The sequence below is a fragment of the Athene cunicularia genome (genome assembly GCF_003259725.1).
Source record: "Athene cunicularia isolate RWA chromosome 1 unlocalized genomic scaffold, athCun1 chr1_part2, whole genome shotgun sequence".
In the NCBI taxonomy this organism is placed as follows: domain Eukaryota; kingdom Metazoa; phylum Chordata; class Aves; order Strigiformes; family Strigidae; genus Athene; species Athene cunicularia.
The window spans coordinates 81,170,938-81,189,880 of NW_020799092.1; the positions used below are offsets into that span (position 1 = coordinate 81,170,938).

Below are 18,943 nucleotides of genomic sequence, written 5' to 3' on the forward strand. Positions count from 1 at the left end.
CCTGGGCAGCCCATTCCAACGCCCAACAGCCCCTTCTGCACAGAAATCCTTCCTCAGAGCCAGCCTGACCCTGCCCTGGGCAGCTTGAGGCCATTCCCTCGGGGCCTGGCGCTGGGTCCTTGGCTCCAGAGACTCATCCCCCCTCTCTGCCCCCTCCTGGCAGGGAGTTGCAGAGGGCCAGGAGGTCTCCCCTCAGCCTCCTCTTCTCCAGACTGAACCCCCCCAGTTCCCCCAGCCGCTCCCCAGCAGACCTGTGCTCCAGACCCTGCCCCAGCTCCGTTGCCCTTCTCTGCCCACGCTCGAGTCATTCAATGGCCTTTTTGGGGTGAGGGGCCCAACACTGAACCCACTCAGCGAGGGGCGGCCTCCCCAGTGCCCAGCCCAGGGCTCAGATCCCTTCCCTGTCCCTGCTGGCCACGCCAGTGCTGACACAAGCCAGGATGCCATTGGCCTTCTGGGCCACCCGGGCACACTGCTGGCTCATGTGCATTACGCAGAAGCTGCGGTGGCTGGAGAATCCTTTCTGCTCTGTGTCTGCTGTGGATGATGCAGACCGGAGTCCCGCTCAGGGGCTGTGGGAATGGACCACAGTCCATCCGGACCAGGAGCCAGAAAGCCCATCTCTGAGAGCAGAGAACTAGCAGAAAGCCTAAAAACCAGCCAAGCCCAGGTCTTGTTAATTTGCCACGGGACTTCAAACCTCTGAACACTTAACTCCTATTTGGAAGTGCGACTGGGATCCTTTTTTTGCAAATAAAATGTACCAGGAACCTCTGAGAAGATTTGGCCAAGGACATCGTAACGCATCTGCGGGTTAGAGCAACAGGAAACAACCATGGGCCAAATTCACTGATGGTGTATAATTGAACATAAGCACCCCTGGCTGCTGATCCCTGTGACTTCAAAGGAGTTGAACATACTATATATATGCCAGCAATAAAACTGAGCTTCCATTAGCTATATGTTCACCATTTAAATGCAGTGGTCCTGTCGTGCACACACCAATTAGAGTCCCCTAATGCTTGGGAGTACAAAGCGTTTTGGTTTTTTTTTCTGATGGGAAGGGGTGGAAGGGAAGAGATCAGCCGGCTCAGGGGAATAGCAGAGAGCCTTTCACTGTGAGGTCTCGCATTCAAATCTGTCATAGGCCAGCGGTAACAGATGGCCACTTCTGAAGGCTGTTCTGTAGCTGACGTGAAATGAGGGATTGTCTCAGGCCACTGGTGGACAACTTATTGAAGCCACAAGCACGCTGCTGGTGGTTTCTGGCAGAGATGGTTGAAAAACCAAGGGATTACATGGGTACAAAGCAACTGCTGCCTAACTGATCAAAGGCACCTCCTTCTTGGAGGGAACTGAGGCAAATTGCTGGCAGCCTGTGGGTGCTGCTGCCTGCATGGTGCAGGAACCTCTGGCTGCACAAGCCTGGATCTCGGTCGGAGACGGCCTGCTTCAGCTGTCATCAGCTCCTGCGGCTCCTCAGCACCAGTCCCCCTTCACTGGGCTTCCCTTTGGACACGCTTGGGGTTTGGATGATTAAAATCATGGGGGGGAAATGAAGAAGAGGAAGTTCTGTGGCAAGAAGGAGGCAAGCCCATAGGGAGGGGAAGTTTGGTACGATCTGTAAGATGGGTATGGGAATAACCAATAACACCACCATTAATTTCAAACCAATTCCAAGCTAGTGCCCTCTCAGTCCTTCCCTTCTCAGAGGTTGTGTCTTCTCCAGGGGACACTTTAAGTTTCTATGGGCAGATGACAAATAAGTCCACCAGTGCCCATGCGTCCCTGGAGCAGAAGCAGGTCCACACAACCCAGAAGAAAGCTCTACTCAGAGAAATTTGTAAACATCAAGGAATAAAATAATCCAAAGGATATGTGGGGTGGGAGGAACAAGTCAAATTCAGGCTTAGAAATGCCAGCCCTGGGTTTGGAAAAGATTCAGAGGGAACCACTTCAGGAGAAACTGCCTTTTTTTTTTTCCTTCTTCATGGAACCTGTTTCGCAGCTTCACGTCGACTCACGGACGCACGTGTGCGCTGCCGAGTTGGCGAGCGCGCTTTGCGGCGGTGGCTGGGGTGGCTTCCAACAGCCCAACCTGTCGATGGACTCACGAGGCCAAAGAGAGAGCAGCCTCCCTCAGCAAGCAGTAGCCACCATCCTGCTCCTGTGTGCTGGCCTGCCAGGGTCTGCAGCGCGGGGAAAATAGGGCGATTCCCCTGCAATCTTCCTGCACAGCTGTTTACTGGCTGCGGATTACCACTGTCACATGAGCTGCTTTACAGCAAAGCCAAGCTGTCTTCATGAGCTGAGAAGGTCACTGGGAGATAGGGGCCTCCAGGGACAAACACACCACCCTCTACTGCGACTGTGATTTACCTCCCAGAGAACACCAAGGCAGCACGAAAAACATTCCCGACTGGTCAGAGGGCAAGAAAAAATGGTTTTACCTTCAAGCCCTCTGCCCAGCTATCATTAGGACTCACCCAGCGAGAGGGCAGAGGAGGGACATCCCCGGGGGTTAACTCTCATGCTGTTCATTTACCAGGCTGCAGTCAAGATGCTGGAAGGCTGGAACAGTCCTTACAGTGACAAATTTACCTTCTCTTCCTTGTGTGCCCCCAGGAGAGGGTGTCCCACCGACCGTTCGGACAAGGCCACCCAAGTGTCACCCGCCAAGGGGTGCCAGGTAGAGTTGCATTGCAACCTGCTGACACCTCAATGCATAAACGAATCAATCCTGTAGTGAGAAACTTTGTCCTCTTCAAACCCAAAATCTAACTGCTGAGCATCAGGGCCAACGAAGAGGAACAAGTTTCACTTGGAAAAACAGAAGTCTGAAGGTCTAGTGCGGCCACTTAGGAAAAGGAATTAAAACCTGCAGTCTCGTCATTCTGCCATAGGCAGGTCTGGTGGAAAATGAAAACATTTCTGCAAGCGAGATCACTCACAGGCTCAGCAGTTGCAGGACAGGGCTCTTTACTATGCCCCAGAGGCACAAGACAGATGGGGTTGTGCTTTTAGGCATTAAAATCAGTCCCTGCTATGGAGATCCAATGAAGAGGATAAATACAGCCACAGAATGATCCTCTAGACATGCTCAGAAAAACGCAATAGAGCAACTCCAGAGGTCAAACCCTAAGAAAGCAGCTGAGGCAGTTTTCAAAGAGGAGCAGAGCACTTTTTAAGGCAAAGAAAAGAAACAGCCTCTTGAGCAGTTTGGAGACGTCTACTCTGCATCACACGCCTGGGAAGTGGGAACACACAGTCCGAAGGGGAGCACGGAGTCGGGGAGGCTGTGCTGAGAGCAGAAAGCACGAGTAGCTCCGCAGGGAGGGAACTTTGATCTAACGCACAAGACTACAAGCGCCGTAAAGGGAGAGACAGCGAACCATGCCTCAAAGAGCTCTGCTTGGGGAAGCCCCGGCTCGTAGCTTCACTTACAGGGTATTTCTCCTACTAGTGGGGTGCCCGGCGGGGGGGAGTTCGCCAAACCCATCTCATTTCATAAGATGCCTCACACAGTAACAACAGCTTGCTGGGATTTCAGCCAGCTTCCCATTTGGATCAGATTGCACCCTACGCCACTGACAGCCATTAAGAGCCCGGAGCTCACAAACTGCCCTCGGGTCAGACGACTCCATCCATTCAAAACCCAGCAACATTTTCCACAGCTCTCCAGTGCACAGCAGGAGAGGGTGGCCTGATCCAGCCCAGCTCAGAGTCACAAGGGTACCTGCTAGGGAAGGCACGAACTGCGCCCTGCTGTCATGAAACAGCAGATGCAGCCCAGTTCTGCTGCAGGGGGATTAGAAAGCCCCTCTCCATCTGCCCTGATTCAGTGTAATCACAGCCTGCCCCTCTCAATTCCCCAAGGCCCTGATGGTGTAAGGGGCAGAAGTGGCATGGCACAGGTAGAGAAACAGCAACGACATCCCCAGCTCTGTCTGTGGTCACAACCCATCACCGCACAGATGAGGATGAGGGGAAGTTATTTCTCTAAGCAGGAAGCCCAGCCACCTTGCAAGCTAAAAACTGCACCGGCAGATGTTACAGCTGCTCCACAGCAGGGACAATCGCCCACCCTCACCCCCAGGCAGCGAGGGGTCAGTTGGGACAGTTTGCAGAAGAAACAACACCCTACCACTCCAGACGTGAGTCTTGTTCCGCTCTGGGAAGCAGCTCGCCATGCGAGGAGGGTGAGCTGGGACCTCTCATTTGGGATTGTCTGGAGGAGCAGAATGAGCAGATATCATGCCAGCAGGATGAAGTCGTCCTTGGCTGCCTGCTGTTAAACTGAAAGGTCTTCCAGAGAGGGGCTACAATCTCTGTGAGCCAGCATCTCACAGGGCTCAAAAAGATGAGGGGGGGCTGCCACACACGCTCAGCACAGGTTTGAGTAAGTTCGTATTACAGGCAGAATCCACCACACATCAAGTTCATCCTGGGAGTGCTGAGAAAGGAGCAGCAAAGCAGAGGCTGTTTCAATCTCGGCTTAATCTACCATCCACCCAGTTCAACACTCTCAGGTTTGAACGCTCACATCCACAGACAAGCTCTGCTGGCATAGACGTATCCAGCAGAAATGGCAAAAAACTGCCTTCCCCTGCCCGATGTGGCCTCTGGCCCTTTCACAAGTGTCACCCCCCTCCCTGCAAAGGCCGCAGGAGCCCCATGAAGAGCTCTGCTGGTACCAAGCCCCTGATCTGGGTGAGGTTAGGCATGGAGGGGGAGGCCTGGAAAAATGACTCGCTGGCATCTGCGATGGGTCAGGAGAGCGACACACAGCTAGGTAGCTTCACAGAGCTGCTTCTCTGACCCCACCTGTGTCCTTTTCTTTAGGCCAAGAGCTAGAAATAAAACAGCACCACGCTGAAGATGTGCAGCTTGTCAGGAGAGCACCTCCCTACCCCAACCTGGGGCCAAAGCACCGATCCGCAGACAGCGGCACCAAGATCTGCTTGCAGACAGATTACACAACACCTCCATCCCCTCCCGTCCCAATTCCTGGACTGGGAACAGCGGCAAGCAAGGAACTCTTTGTCTATCCAGTGCTGTGCTTCCAGACATATTGAGGGAACACGCTAAATATTCTGACTGTCATTCCTTTCCTGCCTGTAGTCAATCTCAATCCTTAGACAAAAGCTTGCCAAAGGATTAGGATATCCATCTCTTGCAGGTACCCCAAAACCACTGCTGTAACCAAGCTGCTGTAGGTGTGAAGCCCTTCTCAAACATCCAAGTCTTACAGTCAGGGTACATATACATTAGGAAGACAAACCCCCACAATATACACCCCCCTCTCAAACAAAATTCTATAGCTTCTCAATCACGGGTTAGTTAAAATGGGGACTGTACTCCATCCAGATGACCAGGCCCTTCCTTCTGCTCTGTGTTCATCTTGGATAACCAAGCATGGAGTCGTGCAGAGGTGCCCATCCCCACCACCCTCTCCACAAGCAAAGGTGATCTCCAACCAACCAGTGAGCCAAGACCCATATGCCCTGTCACCCCCAGATACCCAGATTTAGGGAAGTTAGCATGAGGGGACCAGCAAAGCCCATGACCCCAGTAATGTGGCCCTCAGAGCCAAGTTCTTGGGAACTTTGTCACCATAAATTGCAACAAACACCAGGAATTTAATGTGAACACTGGCAACTGTGAAGTCAAATGAAAGTCTCACTAAGAGATGGAGGAAAGCAAGATCCAGGGAATATAAGTATATGCCACCTACATCACTTCACTTGCCAAAAGGCTTGGCCTCTTCTCAGTGAGTGTCCTGCACTGAGCTGCTCCTTCTGAAGCCACGTGATTTACTGATGGCCTGTGAGATGATGATGGAGAAGCCTGGACAAATATTATACAAATACACCAATAGATAGGCTTCAAATTCGACCTAGAAACACAATGAATTTCCAGTCAAGCAGCACATTCATTCAGTGTTCCCAGCTAGATTGACTCTTTTGTGAGGAAGGCCACCATGGGTAGGAACCTCCATCTTGGGCAACCTGGGAAAGCAACAACCCTGCACAATGTGAAAACAGGGTCACTGCTGCAGGAGAGAAGGAGGAAAGTCACACCACCAAGGCCCTTCCTTGTTGAAACACTTCTCTGTGAGGATGACTATGGAAGAAACCAACCCTGTCTGCTTCCCTAAACCCATGATCATCCACAGGCCAAGCCCACACTGCAGCTGGGCAGGGCATGGTGGGAGCAGCACCTCCTGCACCCAACACACTCATCTTTCCAGCCCTCCATGCATGAAGCACCCATGTCCCCTTGCCTTCTCAGCCCTGAAGATCTCAGACTGAACATTCCTTAAAATCCATCTGCCCCAGTGAAATTGAGCCTTTATGGAAGCGGAGGGGGGGTGGGGTGAGTTTTCTTCCTGACTGCTGCCCCCGAGACAGATGAGTTTTGGCATTAGAGGGGATGCATGTGTAAAAAATTTGGGATCCCTCAAATATGAAGCATTGATGAACATCTTGTCAGTAGATCTGAATTTTCCAAGAGAAATTCAAGATCAGCAGAAAAAACAAGCTTCCTGTTACAATCGCAGAGATGGGAACTGCTTTAGGTAGTAAGACCAGAACGGCTTTAAAGTATTGCAGGAGACATGAGGCAGCTTCTCCTTTTAAATTTATGATAAAGAAGAAATCCTGCCCAGCCTGGAGTCGATACCAGTCCTGCTTCCTCTTCCAGACCAGAACAAAAGGGAACATATTGCAACTATGCTGAGAGAGGAGGGCTGCTGTCTATTTCTTTAAATGTAATGTTAATGCCTTGTAATCAGCTTTAATTTTTAAACAGACCCAGCCCTCCTGTCCATTTCCCCTAATTCAGGACACGTGGAAGGTAAATGGCCTATGCTTAAACCGGGACAGCATCAGTGTGACAGCTGGAGAGCCTGTAAGTCTCAACTGCCTGAAAACAGGAATGGATGTCAAAACTCACCAGGGGAGGGGAAACAAGGAGGGCAAGGGAGATGCTGGAGATGCCATAAGGTCACCGAGAAGGTGGGAGATAAGGCCAGACGGGGCATGGCTCATTTTCTGGGTGGAAACTCAACAGGACTCAAAGAAATGCTAGAAGTGATGAAACAGCAAAGGGCTTGGCAGTGAGTGCCTACCCCCAGTGAGGCTGGCTGCCCTTCCAGGGTACCGCTAACACCATCGCTGAGGAGAAGAGACAAGCGTCTTTCAGGGGACAGCGACAGATCAAGGCAGGAACTGAGCAACTCCTGGTGTCTCCCCAGGGTGCTGCCTTCTCTCTTCACAATTAAAGGCACGTTTCAGAGCTAAAAAGCAGCCTGTAGACTTCTCATGAGACTTGGATGCAGAACCAGGCACAAAACCACCCAGGGGGTCTCGTGCTCCTCTGACACTGGTGCCTTTGCAAAGAGGAAAGAGACCTGTGGTACATCATGAGTGCTCATCATATAAATGTCTTCCCCCAGGGAAATAAAATAATAGTGCCCGTGAGCCTCTCTACCCCAAAAGCCAAAGTGTACCCAGAAATAACCATTCTGCATTTCCATCAAGGTCACAAGAGGACATACCAAGGTCCCTCAACAAGCCAATGGAAGCCCTAAAGCCAGCAGAACTCAAGGGCCGGGGCATCCACCTCCAGTCTTTTGCTCGACTCAAACCACCCAAACTGTCTGCGCCGGGTTGCGCGATGCTGGCTCCACACAACGCAACTGCGCCTTGGCGTAGGTTGCACCCGGTTGGTTGGACTGAAGGGAAAATCTGGCCATCAGTGTGGTACCAGAGGGACTTGTCTGAGTCACTGCTTTTTTCCCCAGATGGTGGCCAGATAAATCCTAATCGTCAGCGGCAGCGCCTCGTCATCAGCCCCAAGGTGTCAAATCAAAGGCACACGCAGCGTGAAGCAACTGCACCCCCAGTGCTGCCCAAGGGTAACGTAGGACAGCAGCAAAGCCCACGAGATCCATCAGGATGGGTTTAAAGCCGCAAGGCAAGCTGTGCCAAATGAGCAGAAAGCCGTGCTGGTAAGGTTCTGTGCAAATGGAGCAGCGGTCTTGGGAATATTTTGGCCCTCATCGTGCTGGGAAAGACCAACAGCACCATGCTGACTGCTGGCATCAAACCTGGGGCTGGTGTCCCACCAGCCCAACATATTCCTCATCACCCACACTTGGGGGTCCCTGGACAGCCAGACGCTGACATGGAGGGGTGCAGACACAGAGATAGTTGAGCTGCCTCAAGTTCCCCCACTCTACAGGGCACACGCAGGGAACTGCATGTACCTGAGACAGAATAAGCTCGTTTTAACTGAGGTTTATGCCAACATATCTTACTCAGAGTGCATCATGGCCCTGTCGCTGACAATAATTCATTCATGCACAGTAATTCATCCTCCAGGAAACACCTTTCCCTGGTCCTGGATCTGCTCAGCACACGCACCCTGAACTCAGATTCATCCACCTCAGCTCTCTTTGCTGGCTGCCATCGGCCTCTCTTCTTCCCTGTCATCTGAAACACACCTGCAAAAATGATTTTTCTCACTTCTCCTTCAGATCAGGATAAAATCACACCTGTTTCAAGGTAATGCTTCATTATAAAAAAAATTAAAAATAATCTGTTCCCACTGGGAAGACCCTACAAAAAGCTCAAGTCTCTCCTTCCTGGCTGTTTGGATGCAAGCAAGCTGATCCACGCTTTGCCAAGTTGCTAGCGACTCACTTGGGTCCATCTTCTCTAAAAAGGAGATCCAAATTTTTATTTTTTTTTTCTTCTCATGCAAAAAAAGCCACCAGTTACCAGCGGATCAGTGTGCCACACCTCCCTGTCCTGAGGCATCCAAAAGCAAGAACGGGCAGTTCCCTTGCACTGGGTTTGCCCGACACATCCCTCTGCTTTCACCCTCTCTAGGAGACAGGCAGAGCCCAGAGAGCAGGATCTCAACTCCCGCCTTCCCCTCCTGGATGTGCTTTCAACTGCAAACAGCCTGCACAGTTTTCTTCAGACAGGACTGGCAACGGCGCTGAGGCCTGGAGGTCTCTGTGCTGCTGAGAGGAGGGTTCCCCATCTCCCATCTGCGCAGCCGAGGGTGGAGACAGGTTTCCACCTGACACCATATTGATTTCCTGTGGGACGCTCAGCAGCCTCACCCAGAGCTGAAGCCTTTTCAGCGTTTAAACCACTTCTGATACAGAAGTTGCCAAGTGGAGCAGCTCTTCTACACAGCAAGTTCCCCATCACCCTAAATGCCACTATAGGCCTGTTGATCCTACGCCACCTTGCAAGGCATGCTCCCGTGCTGATGCCTTATTTCCTCTCTTTGCGAAAGCAGAGAGCTTGCTAATCCCCCTTTGCCCACGTCAGAGTCCTAATGCTCTCCCTGGGCTTCCATCACAACTCGATAATCCTGGCCCACCCCCAGCCATAAGCACAGCTCCCTTTGGTTGTATGGAGAACTGAGCTTGGATTTTTTAGGATGACTGAGGGGGATGGAGAAGGGCAAAACTCGCTGTAGGCTCCTCTTCCTGCCCACTTGTACACTCCCACACAGCAGCGCTCCCAGGAGCATCTCCAGCAGCACAGGGAGGAGATACAACAGTCAAATGTGCTTTGGGGGCAGGAAAAAGAGCAGCAGTGCCACACGCGAGGACCAAAGCGCACAAGCAAGGACCCACTGGGGCTCTGGCTGTGCCTAGCTCAGGTCTGTTAAATCAATTCCCCGGTCACAGCTTGGTTTCACATCATCCACTGCCACTTCTCTTCCCAACACCAGCTCTTTCCACTGTGCCTCCTCCCATGGCCTGTTCTGAACCCCAGCTGGAGCTTTGAGCATCCCACTCCTCTCACCCTCAAATCAGCCCTTCAAAACGCCGCGCGCTGCACAAAACCATGATAACCCCAGGCCCGTGATAACACCGAGGCCGTTAAACCGACCTTCCTCGGGCAGGGAGGCTGCTCTGTCCTTCACGGGCTGCCCTGCGCACTGCTACAGCCCTGCGCAGGTACCGCTTAGGCAAAAGCTTCATCAATATTTCAAGATGAAGCCAGGAAGCCCATAGCCCGAGCAGCTTTCAAGCCCCCGCTCGGATCAATGTCAAACAAAAGGCTGCAGCATGAGGATGCTCCGGCGAGCAAGGCCCAGACTGCAGGCTGGCACCGTCACCTCTCCTTTCCAACGCTGATCGAGTTTCTCTCCTCCGGCCCCGGTGGGCTGGGACGGCTCCAGCACCAGCCCATCACCCGGAGCTGCTCAGAGCACACCCCGAAAGCAGCCCCAGAGCGCAGAGTTTCCTCTTAGCAGAGCATTTTCAGTTTCCAGCCAACTTCAGAAATCAGTGCTGCTACCACCCCCTTCGCTCGCTTTGAGTATTACTTTGCTTTAATGCCAGCCACTTCAGAACAAAACATCTGAGGCTCAAACCATGGGGTCATCGCTCCCAGCATCCCAACTCAGAGCAGATGCTCCAGAGCAGCAAGGAAACCGTAATGCACTTAGCTAGTTTGACACTGCATGGGAGCAGGAGATCTTATTTCCCTTCGCTATGATTATCTGCAGCCCTTTCGCAGTTCAGGCATGCTGCTGGGCTCCCTGCAAGACCACATTCAGCCCTAGTTTCCAAGACATCCACAAACATACAGAAGAGTCGCCTCTTTTTAGCTGTCTTGGTTCTTCTGTATCACTTAATTACTATTCAGATGCCAGAGAACGGATGGGAAAGCTCAAGATAGAAACAAGAAATTTTAAAAGGAGAATAATTACATCTAATGGCTCAAATTGGGAATGAAACACCTCACCTGACCTCAAGCAATTTTGTTAAACTACTGCCTCCTTTTCCCTACCAATAAGATGGGGATAAATTTATGTCCCTTGCAGGGAAAGTGGCGTGGGTAAGGAATTGGAATCCCTCAGAAGGGACCTACAGAAGGGTAAGAGCATTCCTAGAGAGAAGCATTTATTGGCAATATCAGCAAGTGAAGACTTTGCAAGCAACACCAAGCAGGGGGAATTTGCTGGTTAGTACCATTATGGCTCTGGCAGTCGTTTTCCCCCCTCTCCTTCCTGCAACCAATTGAACAAAATCCCCATCTTGTCTCCTCCTGACAGAAGGGCACACAGAGCAGTTTGTCCCCACTGCATCAAATAACCGAGCACCGGTGTCCAAGAGGACGCTCCCACTCACACCCTGGGCTTCAGGGTACGGAGAAAGCAGACAAATCCTCCGCGACAGTGCCAACGCTGAAAATCCATCTGCTCTCCATCCCCAGACAGAGACAGCAGGAATGGATACCAACATCTCCTCCATCCCTAAGGGAGATATATTAGCTGGTTACGTAATAAAACTAACAGCATGGCGCTTCCAAGGACTGCCGCGCCGACAAAGCCCTTCCCCTTAATACCACCGGAGATTAGAGCAAATCGAAGAGTGGAAACAAGGCGAGGGGCTGCGGGCGAGGTTTTGCACAGAGGAAAATGCTGCAGTCTTTCCCCTTAATGCACTCTAAATGCCACCTGATTTCCAAATCTGCTGCTAATAAAAAAAAAAAAAAAAAGAAAAAGAAAAAGAAAAAGAAAAAAAAAAAGCCCAGCCTGCATTAAAACGTTATTAATGCTGGGTGAGTGAGGTGGTGACTCAGGAAGGGTGTGGAGGAGGAGAGTTTTTTTAGGGAAAGCATCCAGAGGAATCCAGACCATGAAAGCATTTTGGAAGCAGACCAAAAGAAGTCAGGGGTGCAGATCTGCTAAAGGACACTAACGTGCTTTTGCAGATCTGATTAGTTGCTGGTTTTGAGCATCCAGGGTCAGATCCTTCCTTCAATAAACACACATCACTTATTCCCCTCATGCCAGGCTGCCGGCAAAGCGGAATACAACCCAACCCTACTCTTCCCTCTCAAGATCAGCTGCATTCCCAGCTGAGAACAGCGTTTTCACTTCATTTCTGCTCCCTCTTCAGGCTGGCTGACTCCACAGCAAGAGATATCAAGTCGAACACCCTGAGTAAAATTACATTTCCCTCCACCGCCCCGTTTTTGCTGCAAACTAAATATTGACGTTCTAAACCAAACACGCTCCCCATGAGATGAGGATTTTGATGGATGTCAAACTCGAGGTCTCATCTAGCCAGATTTCTGCTTTGCCCACAAAGTGACAAGGCGAGAAGTCATCGCTCTGCCACCCAACTGCACATGCTTGCTCCCCCTTTGAAAATTAAGAGTCCACATAGCCCCATCCTCAAGGTGACATTTCTCTACCACTTCACACTTTGCATCCGTTTTGAGCTTATTTTGACACACCTCCTTTCATTTAATCAAAATAACCAGTGAGTTTCACCTCTGAACTGGGAAAGAATGGGAAAGGCATCAGGCAGAAGTACAGGGCAACTGGAGGCAGTGGACAAACACCAACCAGACACGTTCATACGTTCCAGTATCGTTGAATCTCTTGAACCAATTTCTGTTTTATTCACTACAGCTTAGTTTGAATAACTGTGGAAGTCGCCAGACTTGGCAGAAGAGACATCCAGATAATAAGTGAGAAATGCTACAGAGAATCCCTGGAACCAAGCGACTGACTATGGTGGCAAGATGGAAAATAAAGCAGGAGGCAAACAACCCGAGGCTGACCGCCAAGGGATGACTGGAAGGTGCCACCCAAGCAGAAAAGCAACAGTTGCTCAAGAGCAGCCACCAAGCATACAAAAAAAGTCTTGAGAAAGGAAGGAAATGAGCGGGTAATAAAACGCTGGTCATACTCTCTGCCACTTCACAGGGCAGCGTTTTGGAGATGAGTTTATTATGGCACTAACTAGCTGTTAGTTGACTGAATCTGGTCCTCCCTGTGCTAGGCACTGTGCAGATACAGAGTTGGGAGCAGCCTTCCCACCCAAAACTGAGACTAAATAGCAAGCTGGCAGAAGGAGGAAAAGAGCAGAGCCACCAGCACTATGGCAGTAAACAAGAGCTTAGCACTACCATTTTGTTCTGGGCTTTTAAGTCACAACCTTGTTAGTGACAATCTGCAGTGAAGCAGAACTATTTTACTAGCAAAAACTTGACATTTCAATTAAAAGAGAGGAACAACCCCTAGCTAAAAGCAAAGAAAAAAAACCCAAAGTAAAAACCTTCTGGCAGCCTTACCATTGGCATCTTGGACTCCGGTAAGTGCTCCTACTGCTGCTGCAGTTTCACCAGACAGGACAATTTGTCCTCCACCTTGAAGAGTGGCTTCAGCAAGCGTGGCTACTGCATGGGCAGCTGCTTCACTGCGGGTATAGGAGAGGAGAAAGAGGAATTAGGAAGACCAAACAAACAAACCATTTCAATAACATCCCTTTTAACCAGGCATCGTATGTCAAAGGGAACAAATCCAGAAAGGAGGGATTCTTACTGGGCCCAGATGAAGTTATCCAGAGCAGAAAAATCTACAGTGGAGGAGGAATATAGGGGAGGAAGCTGCTTCCACTGGTGTTTTTCAGCTTGCACATCTCTTAGGACATCCCTGCCTTCTTACCTTATCCTTTTGCTGAGCACTTTACTAAAAGCTTTTGGACAATCCAAGTGAGTTTCTGGTACAAAAGTCATCCTTTTGGCACTGTCACATTCCAGGTCTCTACACATTTCAGAGCTTTCCCCTTCCTTACCAATTCAGCCAGTTCACCTTGCACTGAAACAGGCCCAGAGGTTTACCATTACCAGGATCACATCAGCAGCTCTGTATTTAGCCAAGATGAAGTACTTCTCCCCAGCCAAGTGGTTTAATAACTCTTTTTAATGAGTGATCTGTAGCTTAGCACAGTATTCTTGAATTTCTCCATACGAATGAGGTCAGACCAAAGGTCCCTCTTGTGCAGCAGTCCTGCTGTGAGAACAGCCAGGATCAGACATTTAGGAAGGAGTGTGTACGATCCTTCCCTTCCTACACCCTCTCAGCTTGCAACGGTCGGCAGCGTATTGATTTCCTACATCAGAGACTGCATCTGGACCATCAGGTTTGATTTGTCTAATCCCCTTTCAAACCCATTTATACTTTTTGCTTCCACAACTTCCTGTTAACAATGAGTTCCATGTTTAATTAGATGCTGTGTGAAGAAAAATGGCATTCTGGTACTCCGAAAACCGCTGCCTCAGTCTGGCTGGGCAGCCCTTAAGCCTGATATTGTGAGAAACGGAAAATAGCTGTTGCATTTTTGTTTTCCCCATGATTTCACAGACTTGCAGTAATCTTCCCAAGCTGAAGAGCCACAGTCCACTTACTGCGCAAGGACTCTTCCTGGCTTCTGATCACTCTCGTCCCTTCCAGACTTTTTCTGCTGTAAGACATCTGTTTGAGGGGGGTGACCAGTTCTCACACTATTCAAGATGTAGACACACCATGAGTTAGTCCAGGGGCCTAATCCTGGCTTGTTCTCTATGCCTTTCCCTACATTTCCCAATATTCAAGCTTTTTGACAGTCTCTGTGCAGCAGTGATAAAACATTCCTGAAGGACAGTCCCCTGAATGCTGCCTGAATGGTAACTGGTAGCATACAGTCCCTCATTGGGAGATATTTCTCTGCATGTGTATCACTTGGCATTTATTGACACCATATTTTATTTGCCATTTGGTTGCACAGCCAGAGTGCTGTGAGTGTCCTTCAGCAGCCGTCCAGATTTCTCCAGATTTGTTGGATGACTATTAAGCCACTTCTAGTGACCTACTGTTAGTCACAAAATCCCAAAGCCACCTCCTTCCTGCAGCTGAATCTCCTGCCGTTTCTTACCTTAATGAACTCAAGTAGGTATTTTCTTTAGCTTCCCTTAGGATGCTCTTCCTTAACTGCCCTGCTCATTCGCCGGTACACCGACTCAAATATTTTGCAAGTACTTCCTACTCATTCTTTCTCCTTCCCAATTTCCTGCTTAGATGCTGTACACTTTCCAACTGTATTCACTCAGGGTATATTTTCGTTTCTGAATAGCCCCCCTGTCTCTCAAGGTAGCTCTTAAACACTGCTAACGAACCAGAATATTTTCTTGCTCTGCTTTCTTACTCCCTTTGGCTAACCTCTCTTCTGAACCTGCAGCTATGCGAAGGCAGTTACACTGCAGGAAAGACAACTACAACACGGCAAACCTGGAGTAAACATGCATTTACCAGCGTAACCCTGTTTCCCAGGCTTCACACAGCACTTAGTTGAATCCATTTTCAAGGGCAATTGAGCATCTTAATAATCTGTTACGGTTGCATCCCTGAAAATAATAATGATCTGCGGCATAAAAGCTTTTTCCAGCTACAGTGTGCTCCACAAACATTAATTGGTTCAGATCAATGAATTAATTACCCACCTTCACTTTGTCCTCTTTTACTAGAAGGGCTAATACTTCCCATCCTCAAACCTAACAGAGGTTGCGTCATCCATCATGTCGTGCTGTTGGCAGACGTGCTGCTCTAGGCAGGGCTATGAAAGACTGCGCTCCCTCAGCAGCCATCGGAACAAGGTTCAGGGATGGCACTTTTCAGCTAAATGAGGCATAAAGTTTCCAGAGCTGGGATAAGGCACCAGCTTTCAAGGAGCAGAGCCTGGCTGGGTTCTTCCTCTAGGAAGGGGAAAGACTGTAGTCCTACAGCTGAAAGCTCCAAGGAGCATTTTGTGGCAAAGGAAAAAGCACACCTCTTCCGCATGGAAGGGTGTTGGAGGAGACACCTACAAGGGTCTCCAGCACTACCATGGTCAGCAGACAAAGAGGGTGACAACAAGCTGGGAAATAAAACACGATGTTCCTCATTGACAGGGAAGGGATCTGAGCCCTGGGCTGGGCACTGGGGAGGCCGCCCCTCGATTCCTGGGTTCAGTTTTGGGCCACTCACCCCAGAAAGGCCATTGAATGACTCGAGTGTGGCCAGAGAAGGGCAACGGAGCTGGGGCAGGGTCTGGAGCACAGGTCTGCTGGGGAGCGGCTGGGGGAACTGGGGGGGTTCAGTCTGGAGAAGAGGAGGCTGAGGGGAGACCTCCTGGCCCTCGGCAACACCCTGCCAGGAGGGGGCAGAGAGGGGGGATGAGTCTCTGGAGCCAAGGCGCCAGCGCCAGGCCCCGAGGGAATGGCCTCAAGCTGCCCAGGGCAGGGTCAGGCTGGCTCTGAGGAAGGATTTCTGTGCAGAAGGGGCTGTTGGGCGTTGGAATGGGCTGCCCAGGGCAGGGGGGAGTCCCCGGGATCCCTGGAGGGGTTGAAGAGTCGGGCTGAGCCAGCGCTGAGGGATCTGGGGGAGTTGGGAACGGTCAGGGGGAGGGTCATGGTGGGGCTGGAGGAGCTTCAAGGGCTTTTCCAACCCAGGTGGTTCTGGGATTCTCACTGCAATGCTGCTACAGCCTTCACACCACTCCTGATGTACAAGCTGTTTGAACAGACTTATCACAGGGTTTTCCTGGGTATAAGTGGAACTGATCCTGTCTTGAGGCACAGCAGAGACTAAATGACTTGTCGAAGGCTCTTCCATTTATATTTTCTAGGAGACACTTTTTAGTTCTAACGCTCCTTTTTATTGAGGATTCTGCATTTCTTAAGCTAATGCAGGTAAAGGAATAGTTCATTGCGACCTTAAGAACTAAAACTAGCGGGGATGGGATGTAATTAAAATCAAAGCCCATTGATGTTCTAGTCCAGAAAAACTATTAAAAAAAAAAAATAAAAATCTACTGCCTGGAAATGTGCAGGATAAAATCCTGCAAGTTAGATTCTGGGAGATTGGGCTTCTTCCTCCAACCCCATGCCTAGTTACTTTAGTTGTTCTTACAGTGTCCTAAAAAGATGACTTGTTTTTAAAAGGCAATTTTATACTAAAACTACCAGTAAAAAAGGCTACTTAACCAACCTTCTGTGGCAGCACAAAAGAACACACATGATGGACCTGAATCTGAACCACAAAGAGAAGAAACAGTTCTAGGTGTGTTTGTGATGCAGTTGCAACAGCAATTTGGAACTGAGGTGTTGAATGTTCCCAAGATCAAGGTCACTGCTTCAGCAATTTGTGTATATACCAAGGTCTCAGAGCTTTACTCCAACCATCAGCAGCGTGGACTTACGCCTTGTCCTAACCCAGGCCTGTTCAGTCAACAGCTTCTAGCCCAGAATCTTGATTTGGATGAGGAAAATATTTTGTCTACACCTCAGCAGTGTGAAACTTCCCATGCTGCTGGGGGCTGATGCCGTGTTTCCTACGATCCTCCTGCTCTCTCAAGGTGCAGCTGCGGTGTGCAACAGCCATTTCCAGTTTTTAAGAACAGCAGGCAAAGCTTAAGGAACTCACCAGAGCTGAGCAAAGACACTGCCTTCCTGCAACTACGCTGCAGATCTTGGTAACCCGAGTACAACCAAAAAGCTATCAGAGCTCATTCCAAGATGAAGAGGCACCATTACTATTGCAGCTCATTCACCTTCTACTTCAGAAACACATTTGGGAGAAACCCCCAAAACACTGGCCTGTGGACAAGAGACTCTGATTTCTGAAAAGAGACCATATTGCCACACCACAGGGAAATTCAGCCTTAGTCTTTCAGTAAGAAACCATTAATAGAGGGAGACACAGAGCAGCATACTTAAAAGGTGCTATTAGCACATCACAACTCTCGCTTGCTCAGCAAGCTCGATTCTGTAACTGGATCCTTGCTATACAAATGAGATCATTTAGAGGGTACAGTTACTACTCATCTTTTCCTCTTTCAGGAATTTTCCATGTCAGTGTTCTATAGCTACAGTGGAAATCTGGAACTGTCCTGCAGACACCTGGACACAAGCTGACAGGAGTTTCCTAAAGAAAAGCCTCTACTGGGACGGCACACAGCAGTCTTTGCACCATTAGAGTGAAAACCTAGAAGGAAGTGTCATGCATGTGTGCTTCAAGCCTCCATCTCTCACCCATACCTGTTGAGTGCCATGGTAACAGTTGCTCCTTGCTGCATCTCCTGAGATGCTGCCACTGCTGCTTCTGCTAACGATGCCACTGCCTGCGTGGCCTCTGATGCCTGCGTCGTCTGGATAGTCATCTCACCCCCTTGTAGCGTTGCCCAGTTCTGCTCCACCTATGGGGAAAAACAAAAAAGAAAGGCCCTAGGATAGGATGTTATGCCACGAATGCACAGCTGTCTCCTAAAACAAAAGAGCCAGATAGTTTCAAGAGGTCCTAGCAGAATCCTGCGCACGCTCTGATTCTAAGAGACAGGAAAAAAAAAAGGGAGGAAGCCTGGGATCCACCTGAGAATGTTGCTGGACCTTACAACCCTCTAGTAGCCATGAGTGAGTTGCTCTAATTAGTCCACAATTTTAGTTGCTGTTCTCCGTATGTTCAAACAAGAACCTTTGTTTTCTCACGTGCACGGAAAGCACACCCCAGAAACATCTGCAAAGCCTCTCAAGCTCCCACAAATCCCTCTTGTCCAGCCATGTCTGCAACAAAAGGGAGCGGTGTGGATCGTTGCCGTGCTCGGATCGCTGCCGTGCTCGGATCGCTGCCAGCCAGCCTGGGCAGTTTATTAAGCTGTTGCATTTCTGTGGTGCTGGAACCCCAAGCGTGGATCACATCCCACAGGGAAAAGGGCTGCGCTTGCCTCACCGTTTCGATTTGTCTGCACCCATCGTTCGGGGGAACAGTCCATGTTCCTGTTCAGGATTTATTTGTACAGCACTTGTCAACTTGGGAGGGTTTGAGCCAACTGGAATTTCTTTGTGTTGCAGCAATATACTTAATAAAAGAAGATGGAAATTACTCTGTTCATATATTTCAGGTACTTTCAACTCCCTTCCTTCAGACCTTTACATAGATAGGTTTCATATTATTTAAACTTCACCCAGTCTCAGTCATTCATTTTCCACCTTGCCCACATTTCTCCATTTGGGACTTCACAGCTCATGAGATAATGAGTTTACAGCCACAAAATCCACCAGGATGTGAACTAGAAATATGCACTGGACCAAAAAAAAAAAAA

At 49.8% G+C, this 18,943-nt stretch overlaps 1 protein-coding gene across 1 annotated transcript in view; it reads right to left on the bottom strand.

Annotated features, from left to right (window-relative positions):
• The window catches only part of NRF1 (nuclear respiratory factor 1), a 37,429-nt gene that overhangs the window by 1,036 nt on the left and 17,450 nt on the right, over positions 1 to 18,943 (bottom strand). The window contains exons 7-8 of the mRNA XM_026868034.1: positions 17,883 to 18,040; positions 13,122 to 13,246 (exon numbers count right to left, since the gene is read on the bottom strand). Of these exons, the coding sequence (XP_026723835.1) occupies positions 13,122 to 13,246; positions 17,883 to 18,040 (283 nt within the window). The remainder of the gene's footprint in view (positions 1 to 13,121; positions 13,247 to 17,882; positions 18,041 to 18,943) is intronic.